This window comes from Styela clava, chromosome 8 (genome assembly GCF_964204865.1).
Source record: "Styela clava chromosome 8, kaStyClav1.hap1.2, whole genome shotgun sequence".
In the NCBI taxonomy this organism is placed as follows: Eukaryota; Metazoa; Chordata; class Ascidiacea; order Stolidobranchia; family Styelidae; genus Styela; species Styela clava.
This window is the reverse complement of record NC_135257.1, coordinates 5196678-5208007: the sequence shown is the minus strand read 5'-3', so window position 1 is coordinate 5208007 and position 11330 is coordinate 5196678. Positions and strand designations below refer to the sequence as shown.

At 34.1% G+C, this 11330-nt stretch overlaps 1 protein-coding gene across 1 annotated transcript in view; it reads right to left on the bottom strand.

Moving 5' to 3' along the window:
- Positions 1-5257: 5257 nt before the first annotated feature.
- Positions 5258-11330, bottom strand: part of LOC120346088 (neuronal cell adhesion molecule-like) — a 33680-nt gene continuing 27607 nt past the window's right edge. The window contains exons 24-26 of the mRNA XM_039415737.2: positions 9543-9671; positions 7522-7597; positions 5258-6236 (exon numbers count right to left, since the gene is read on the bottom strand). Of these exons, the coding sequence (XP_039271671.2) occupies positions 5945-6236; positions 7522-7597; positions 9543-9671 (497 nt within the window). The 3' untranslated portion in view covers positions 5258-5944. The remainder of the gene's footprint in view (positions 6237-7521; positions 7598-9542; positions 9672-11330) is intronic.

The window sequence follows — 11330 nt, the reverse complement described above, 5'->3', positions numbered from 1 at the left end:
ATCATGGGCATAGAAGAATATTCCATTGGCTCTCGGACAATTTGCATTTATTTCGCACTCAACATCCAAACTGACTACCATATTTTGATGACTTCAAAGCAGGACGCTTTCAAAGACAAAGACCCGTTAGCTGTGATTTTTTGACTTCACATTTTCCAATTTTACTATCTATTTTTACGCTAGTACAGGAGAAATTCGGATACTCCTGAAGTATGCGCACCAAGATGTCGCATAACCTGAACCCTAACATGGTACACAAACTTAGTTCAGGTTGTGTGCCATCTTGGTGCGCATACTTCAGGAGGTCCATATTTTGTATATACTAAAAAAGCATTTAAAATTATTTCTAATATAAATTTACGCAACTTCGAGTCTTTTTGTGTCATCCTGTATGGCTCTAGGCCACGGGTTCTCTCCACGAGCTATTCGTTTATGTATTAAAATACTGGCTTGCTAATTTTGTAACTGTCCAAAAAAGCGATACCAAAATTTATAATATTTGACAACTGTAAGGTCAAAATATGGCAACAAGGCGGTAATCCGTATATGATATTGTCTATAAGTTACAATAGTATGTCTGGAAATGGTAACGGGTAAACGGAATACAGATGATTAACGGTTACAGTTTATTTTGACCGTTAACTAACATTTGAGGTACAAATCAACTTTATACATTACTGTACAATTTTCTCAAAAAAGATCAGTTTATTGTCAATTTACCTTCCGTGGTGTTTCCGTGGTGGGAATATCACTAACTGCATTGGTAACCGCCAAAAAATGTAAATATTATTGAAGTACTGGTATTGCTGATTAGGAAAGCTTGACAATGATAAAATCAGAATCAGTTTCCGGTCAAAATATATTTTTCACGATTTTTTTCAAAGATCGTCTGTATTTAATGTCTGCGAGTGAAAAAGTATGCCGGATTTAATATATAGCACCAAATGTTTAAGTGTGTATATATATATAGGGCCTACAAAAGAAACGTTCATCAATGAACTTGTGGCGTGAGCCAAAATTTGTATATTTTAATCAATGTTGTATGTCAGAGACTTTGACACAATAATGAGCTTAAGAACAATTCTTCCAGACTGTAGGAAGAGCGTTCTCAGTTATCACAACGCCAACAAAAAATGTGCTGTGGTCGGTATCACCTAAACAAGCAAACTTGATTATTTCATTACTATTTACCTGATGACTGTTAGGGAAATTTTTAAGCTGTTTTAGCAAAAGATTATTAAGATTATTAAGACATTTTCTTTGTTAAATTGCACTTCTTATTATGATTAAATATCATTTTATAATCGAGACATACATAGCACCAAGACCGTTACGTTATTATTACATTTCGGGGATAGAAATCGCATATAGGAAATATAAATTGCACTGATAAGGGCGGGGACGTAGTATAGCCTATGACCGACAATCAAGTAAAACCACACGATGAAGACTTACGTAATCCTAATAGACAAGTGATTGGATGTTTTTAGACATGGATCATGAGATGTCTATTTATCTTTACTCTCTGCGAATATTCTTGCGTACTGTGGGATTTTTCTTTCACCTGACAAATAGTTTTATCAGCAAGGTCGCACGATAAAAATGTTTGTTGCTGGTAAGAGAAATCTAGAAGGGTTCTTTTTCAAACAATTGGCAGACTTGAGGTTCTTAATGACTTAAACAAATTGTTGCAAAAAGGTGAAGTTCAGTTATGATATGATAACACGAGTGCTTTTTGTTTATCACTTTATCATCAGAAATGACTTTTATAATTTTAAAATATATATACACATAATTCATAGTATGTAGGTCAGTGCTCTTCAACCTTTTTGTTATTGTGAAACCTCTGATATAATTTTTCGTTTTTTAGGGAACCCCAAATACCAAAAATAAAACACGAAATACTCGTAACACGAAATATTTGTAATTCAAATATTTCTACTTTAACAACGAAACAAAAAGAAGGTAACAAGCGTGAAATTCAATGACTGGGTTGGTCTTGCATTTCCTTTGCAATCTTCTTGAATCGTGGCTCCACGGCGCTCAAAGCAATTCTCATACTCATGTCTACACTATTTAAACAACTTCTTCCTTGTTACTTATCGATTTTAATCGGTAAGTATGTTGATAGGTATTTGTCTGTCTCTCTGTATGTCTGTTAGATGCACGCGATATCTCACGAAAGCTAGATTGAATCTGCTACAGATTTTGCATGTGCATTCATCATATCTCGGACCAGAAGCCTATTGTTTCTGGGCAATTTATGTCGTATAATCAGCGAGTTATTAATTAATTGGTGATGGGACACAAGGTGTCACTATGGAGTGAGATTGCTGTTTTGGGGGATCCCCTAACTTTCGATCGATAAGTCTTTGGTCTCTGACCGATATTCTCGTTTTTAATAGTTGTTAAAGCAGAAAATGCTGATTTACACAAATAGGTATTGGGAAATTGGCGCATAGGCTTCTTTTGCAATTGCTGTACCCTCTTTGTGAAGAGAAATCCAAAAAGATTCCGTCCCATGTTTTTCGAAGGTATCCTCCGAATTGATATCATTACGGATATTTAGGAGTCCTTCTTGCTATTGCGCACATAGAAATTCATCCAAAAACAAAAAAGAAGAATGATCATTTTTTGCAACTTTACTGAAGGATCTGAACAATTGCAGAAAACTTGAACTGGATGATTATAAATACAAAGCGGTTGAAAGCCGTTCGAAAATATTTTAGAGTGGAATTCTTTCTAAACTATTTTGAAAAATTGTGCCGTAGCATTATAAAAGTTTTTCGGCATTCTCTATCATGTGAACTCCTGTTATAATTGCAGTAGCCTATATATGTGTAAAGCACAAAATTACGCAATATCAAATGTCGGGTTCAGTTTGAAAAATAGAAAGGAATAGACGCTAACGATACACATGACCAGAATTTAGATTATTTTATGTACAGCAGTAACAGCAAAAATAATAAAGAATAATTAAATAGTCTGCCGTTCTCAAGCATTAAGATTTACTTATTCGCCCAAGCATGCTTTTCTGTAGATAACACTTTCAAAAAGACGTTGTTCAATGTTACATTCTCGTGAACGTCCGAACAGGACCAATTAGAATTGATTTTACATGTGATACGATCGCTAACAATGTTAGCGGAAAACAACGAAACAAACCAAAATAACGCATTCGCCTTCAGTAAGTAGGCTAGCGTTGCGCTACACAGCAACAACAGTAACGGGAACATGTTCGTGTATTATGCTGGATTGCTGAACGCCAAACCGGGACTTTTGGCTGACTTGTCGGGACGGCAGGACACGGCTAGGGCTGGGCATTTTCGAATACCTTGTGATTTCAGAATCGAATCGAATAATATATTAGAATTCGAATCTCGAATACTTGAAAATATATAATTGTAAGCGATTTTATTATAGTAATTAATCCTCTCAACAAATGAATTACCGAAGACATAGAATAAATCACCCAGATAGATTACTGAGCGCTCACACAGAATAACAAACACGTTTTATCAATAACTCACTACAGAAAATAGTCATATGTCAGAATTTCGTTGAAAAATTACGACTTCAATGAAAAAAAAATTGGGGAATTCACCTCGACCATTAGCGGAAGGATAAAAACAAGATGGCGGCGATTCGAAATTTAGCTTTGAACCGATTCGAATAATTTACTATTCGATTCGATTCAAATATTCGATTCGAAATGCCCAGCCCTAGACACGGCGCTAAAAAGCGGGGCTGTCCCACCTAAAGCGGGACGTATGGTAAGCATAAATATATATATGTCAACAAAGTGCAACCTGTATATTTTCTCCACGGAAATAAAACTGCCAAAGAAGATGATTCAATAGAGTATGGTCTAAATGAGAGCCGTTTTACGATGATTCTCTCGAATCACGCAACAATTATTATTCAATTTGATAGAAATTTCAGTCTGTAATGATTTTGCTAACTTTTCATGATATTTACAGACCACACTCGTGGTCTTAAGCTGACCGCTTTTAAAAAAGAGTTTATTCAAACGACTGGCGGCTGAAACGTTCTGCTATGTAGGCCTACGGAGATGTTCGACTATGTAATGTTATCAATGCAAACTCCAGAATTTTCGTTCATCGTCGAGTGGCAGCGAAAGTCAAAGCTGGATAGTTCTCATTCGATCCCAGGTATTAGGATGCTATTTCCATTAGGTATTCAATAAATTAACATATGTTGGCATTCTGTTGGTCAATTTGCGAAAACTGAGATATCAGTAACAACATTCATTATCTTGATAGTTTTCATGTAGTGTAGTAGTTTTCATCAAATTTTTATTTCAAAAACTTAAAACCAAGTATTTAGCAATTCCTAATTTAACTGTATGGGAAATACATACGCTCGTGAAACAGATCAGTCACCACATTTGTACGTGAAATCAACTTAACAGCAGTCCACGTATACGTCTTGATCACTTATATATATATTCCTAATGCTCAAGGAACATTGTAAGTAAACCTGCCCTTTGGTAACAGTAGTTGTAAACTTTAAATTTACCATAAAAAATTGACTTGACTTCACAACTGTCAACCTAACATTATACCAGTATCTGGGCTAATACGTAGTTAGCCTAACACGATTCACAACTTCCGTGGTTCGGTAAATTTATCCAGAATTCCCCCCATACGTCATTCTAAAATGTGAGATGAGTCAACAAGAGTCATTGTATGTTACGTTTCATTTGGGCCCATGACCCGCCAAAACCTAGAAAAGCCCGCGAATATGTTATGATTAAACGGTGCCTAACTCTCAAGTCATATATTCGACTCCTTCTAAGTCTAAGACATCTTATTCCAACTAGAAAATCAGAGTCAATTGACAACTTGGATGGTTTACCGAACCTACACTTACTCACGGAAAGAAGGTTGCAATATCATGGCCTACTATACTTATTCGAATTAAACATAATCAAAAAACTATAAATATCATCGGCGCTCGTAGTCGAAACATAAATAAATATTCGATCAATGAAGTATTTTATTAAATGTGGATTATGTCTGGATTTGACAATGTCCTTTTGCTTCATATATTCATGCGTACCGTCAAAGAAAGCTCAAAATCACTTTGAGATTCCAAAATTGGGAAACTACGACGACCCTTTCTTACAGTATCGCAAATTCGGTCGCAACTGATTTATTTTCTTTCACATTCATAACAATTCAGTCCCTTACGATCAAACTCCTGCTTGGTAACACACTCTAGCCAGTCGGCAAAATTTGATTGTTATCGATCGTTGTTCACGAATCAACAAAACTACAAAGCAATGAAAAATAATGACGAATCCACATAAAAGCAACGAAAATGGGCAAAAAGAAGAATTCGCATACTGTGGTGGTAGGGAAAAATGAGATGTAAAACGACAACACTGAAATAGTAAACACGGAAACACAGATTCTATAGCAGGAAATTTACATTAATAAGCGATAATGCAGCAAAAACTTAAGATCGTATCTACAAGAAAGTTAGAAAAAAGTTGACCAGTACAAATACAAAGTATTATTGTGATGTTAATTTCTGTACAATTTTTTATTTCATCTTTGTCTTGAATTCTTCTTGGTATTTTTTCATGATAGAGCTCGGACAAGCAGCAATTTTGTATAAAAAGCGACTCTACTTTAGCTTTGGTAAGAAAGGAGAAATATTTTTATGTATATGACCGTCTCCGACATTACACAGAACTTTGTGAATGAATAGTCGTGACGTAAAGAGGTAAATATTATGGGTTATTTTTATTAGAATATGGATCGTTCTATATTGCTGTTATGAGTGTAACAACAGAAACAATGTGAACTGCATTTCCAAATATGATATGAATTGAATCTTATGGTAATTGGAAACAATGAAACGATTAATAAATTAATATTATGTAAAAATCTTAAGCATAAATCGCAATACTATTGATTCAGACGGGATCCGAATCACGAAGCAGTCTGGTCTGAGCGTTATCAACATCTTTCGACTCGTCGCTAGCGGGCGAGGATACTTCCTCAGACTTTCCCTGAGACCGACGATCGATTCCATATTGATCAATGAAGGAGCCATCTTCTTCAAAGTCTTTCGTGTCACCACTTCCGAACGCTTCGATTGAATTTCCCCCTACGCTATCCCCGCGTGGACGACGCGACGATTTCAATGGATCGTCCAAGGATGCTGCCATTCCGTTTTCCTCTTTCATGTCAGTGTTTAGGTTCATGCTAATATTGAAAATGTAAAACATTCGTTACAATCCAAGTATTGATCATATATATAGGATAAATATGAAAGAGATAAATATCAGTTGAATCCTTTGGGGGATCTCTTATAATATTCCATGCAATTTTCCGGAGACGATGGTAATTAAGATAATTTCCGGCAGAACGACAATTAGTCGATTCCGAAAATTTTCAATATAGGACTGAAAATAGCTAAAGTTTTATACCGATCGAAACCTTTTGAAAAGTTAATATTCGACAAATAAGCGAAAGGTAGATGGGTTCGAAGTTTTAGTAACCTAAGATTCAGAGCACGCATCTTTAAAGGGCCTTAATCCCACCAACTAATTATCCCATTTTTAATGAGAGGTTGATTGTTTCAACAACAAAATTTTATTCGTTACATTAAAGTAGTTTTCCGCTAGTTAAATGATGTCCAAAGCATCGGCGATTTTTTTACGTGTTTCACTAAAAATGATTTTTTGAAGTATGTCTGAAAGTATAAAGGAAATGCGTTGTTATCGTCGAAGAAACCTAATAAATATATAAATTTAGTTATATTGTTCTTAGACGACTATATGGATCTAACTAGGGTATGTAGTATAGTCCACATTGAACTATCGCAAAATCGGTGTAAAATTCCCATTTAAAAAAGTTTCAAAAAATACTTCATACAGTGGCATGGCAACCCTATCCTAAACTATCATTACTTCTTATTGCTCATATATGATACCACTGATGACATACGAGATAAAGGGCAATCCAATGGGTATATATAGTCAGATCTTAAGATCATATCCAATAGTCTATTTAAAAGATCATTATGTAACTAGAGTTGAAACTAACATAGCAAAATACACTTTGTATTGATCCCATTTTATATTTCGGAACCACAGTCACGTAGGCAAAGTTGAATATGTCTCGTATACCGACAGCATAATATGCGATAAAATAGCAAAATTGACAAGCAAAAACCAGTATTGGGTAATTTGTTCCCGAATCAGTTTTGAATTTGTATACTTGCAGACTTATTATTATTCTTAAATTATGTAAAATGGAAAATACATTTTTGTAGAAGGGTTCATATGATGTTCAACAAGATTTTCCAAGGTTTAATATGCTTTAGTACGGGTATTGGAACGGCAATCAGTCAACGTGATACGAGTTTATATTTATCTGGGCGACAATGCCCCAAAAAAATAACAATTTTCTGTCGTGTATTTGGCAACGTTTGGCAAGAAGCATTGTGAACAGTATTTTTTGTTGTTTAGTTTGAAGTCAAATTTACCTGTTGTATTTTCCAGCTTCGTCGTTGTTCATTGGTTGAGATTCCAATTTTACCAGTTGTTCCTCTTTTTCAGAAACTAAAATATATGAAAATACAAAATACTGGATCAAGTAGCACTCGATGTATTGTCTTCAATTAAGTCTGACGATTTAACACGTGATTTGAAAATTATGGAATCAATTCTTCTTTGCAAATGAAGCTCGCTCGATATTGAGAATACGGATGAAAACATATCCCTATGCGCCATTTTTAGTCCAAGATAAAATATCGAGCCAGAAGCGCATTTTATGATGCTTCAACATAATAGTAACATGATGCATAAACCACTCGATTACTGAATTGTAAAAAAATACGTGAAAATGATTCGGTTCGTTGTACACAAATGCAAATGATAGCATACAGGTTGCTAAATGATGTGTATATTTCATTTCTTGTTGTCTAAGACACGAAATCATTCCACAAATCGAGTTTAGAGAAAAAGATTACCAGTTTGGCACATTTTGTCGGGCATGATCGATTGTCATTACATGTAAAATCGGAGATAAATTACAATTATTTTTAAACTCAGAATGGATTAACGATAAATCGGTCAGTACTCCGGCAAACAATCAGTGACTGACAGACTAAATACACAGAGGGATTAGAGATCAAACTTCTACTTCGGAAATACGACTAATTCGACCATTATCTTAAACCTTTGGACGATGATGAAAGAAATATTGTTTGCTTTGCCTTATTCAGAATAATTATAATTTTATTATGCAATAAACGAGATAATATGATCACTTTTTATAGGTTGTGGAACGCCGTTAAAAATCCCTTTTTCAAAGATTTTGAGTTTTATGTGTTTTGGTACTTGGTCGAAAAAATATTATCGTTTGATGCTTTTGTTACAAAAGAAAATAATGTTTATCTTAACTCGTTAAAGATTAGATGGCGCGTCATTAACCAGTTGGAAAGTGAAAGAAAATCTGATAGAATAAATTAAGTAAATTTTTAATACTCATATATTTTCAAAAATAGACTGAAAATTTTTGATGAACTACAGGAATAAACACTGCAATTGCAGTCTCTTTTGACTTTGAACTATATTAATAAGATCGCGACGTTATCACTTATTTACCAAAAATATATCAAATGATAATCGGTGATTTTAAAAGCATTTAAAAATTGTTAATGTTCAGCAGTAAAAATTTTGTGATATTTATACCATAAATACCTTACGTGATTTTCTTTCGTAAAAATTGTTTCGTTTTCGAATAAATAAAATTGCGAGATCATATTATTTTAAAGAAATGAAGCAAATCAAGCAAAAAAATAATCATGGTGTTTCGATTGGGCAAACATGGAAGATTGTCGGTATATGAAACAGTAATTATTCTACAGTCACAGTTTTTCACAAAAGCTCTTTTTAGATAGTATCAATGAATATAATATAATTTTCTACAATTACGTTCAAACAGCGGTTAGTGTAACGTTTCATTTTTATATCATAGGAATATTTGAAGGTTTCGTTAGTTAAAAGTCATAAATGACAATAAAGTAATTCTGCAGAACTTTATTAGATTTTCAAACCGATCGTAAAGACGGTCAGACAAAGCAATGACTGAATTTGATTCACATTAATATAGGTTAAACGTTTATGATTACGAAATAGGTGACTTTTCTGCAATAAAATCGAATATTACCGTTGCAAATAAGTATGAATGTTTTTTTTTCGGTTTTCGTGCGACCTAATGGCTGGTGATGACCTACAAATGAACATTGTTTGGAGCCTTATTTGGAGTGAAAACAGCTAACACCCAAACTTCTCTAAATTTTGTATCATCAAATTATCATCATTTAGTAAAAATGTAATGCAGGTATATATATAATATTTATTTGTAGCCGTTTTTAATTCGATTTTGATCTACATTCAACTATACGCAGTAGGAAAAGTGCGGACAAATGAAAGTTTTCCGAATTGAATCTGCTCGGGTAAAAAAAATGAATAAAGTAAATGATTACGCTTCATGAGGTACCTGCATATTTACCACCTTTTCGTCGACGCATAAAACACAGAATAGCCAGAAAAACGATGAGTAAAGCGAGAACACATAAAAGAACCAAGAACCAGGGTTGTTGCACAATCCCACCACCAGCTTCTCTGTCTGAAATGCAAAAAAAATATTGTCATTCATAAAATTGAGTGAATGAATGGTGAACAATGTATTTTCAAAAACTATATATGTGTATGTGTATATCGTTAGAAACTGAATAATAAAATTACGACCACATGAGCTGAAGAAGTACACATCAATATGCACATGAAGGAATAGTTTCACTGAACTCAATAGGTAATATACGAGTAAGAAATAATCCTGTATTGCAAATTCAGTTTATGGTGATAATCAACTTTTTAGCTTTATAATAGAGCAGGTTTTTTCCCCAATAAATTTCTCCAATAACGCTACAAAAATCCGTATCGTGTTTTGTTATATTCATGTCTGAGAAATATTTAGAAATACATCACCAAATATAAAGTCAGGTTATACTGTAAGCAATATATTTGAGAACGAGTTTTAGTATGAGAAGAGCGAAAAATTCAGGCACACAAATATAAATTTTACTTGATCACTATACTCCTCATTTACAAGTCTACCTATCAGGAACATTGCAATGGTTATCTGTACCAGCGACCGGACTGGTAACCGTATGAGAGGCCGTAGTTTGCTATTCTGGGCACGAGTAAGCTGATCATGTAATACCGTCAAAACAGCAGAGTTTACTTTAACCCACGTTATTTCATTAGTTATTGCACAACATCGTTACAGGAGTTCAATGAAGGCCGATTTTTATTTGATAACCCCATCTTGCTGACAAAACAAACTATGAAAGCAGATTCAAGCTGGGCTAGTGGCTTATTAATAGCATCTGCGGTCGCCGTGTTAGTTTATCATAAAGAGAATTAGAGGGGGAATTTTACGCAAATACAGCAAAAGACAGACGTTTCCGATTTAGGACTTTACTCGTTTCACCAACGATCGATTTTTCACGTCTTTACATTTTCTTGTGACCAGAATATTATTGTATAAACCGACAAGTACTTGATTCAAAGCTATAAATAATTCAATATAGTTGAAACGATGTCATCGAACAATACAAAATATCACGTTCTGCAATGCGCGGGCGTGTGTTTATTCAGGAGAAAGATGAATTTCACTTGAGACACGGTTAAACATCCTTTGTAAATAAAAAGTAAATAAAACAAAATTATGCGAACATTTACAAGAATTAGGAAGTTCATATGTATGTCTAAGCACATATCATTGTCAATGCTTTCAATATTATTACAATACCGTTAATGTTAAATTTGTAGAGTGCAATTAAATGAAAATTAATTTGCGGATTCAGACGAGCCGCCGCGACCTTTACACCTACATGTTGTTAAATTAACCAACTACATCCAATGTATATTGACTTATTGTCCCAGTCTAGCGGAAAATCAAACAACTTGGCGAATTTACTGTAAGGTCATTTTGTTTTATGGCTGCAAGTCAAGAACAAACTTGGTTTTTATCAATCATTGATGCCAAATTCAAGATTTTACGAAAGGCATATATATGGTAGTTGTTCGAAAAAAAATGATGTATTGATGTATTTCATTCGATTAGAATTACCTTAAAATGAAATAAAATTTGAGCGTTTTTGTTATCTCACAGATATATATCACAGTGAGATTGCGCTAGCTCTTGACAAAGAGTATATTTGCAAGGTACACAAACCAGAATTTTCATTGCTGCTTATTCATCCTTATTACAGGTGATAGG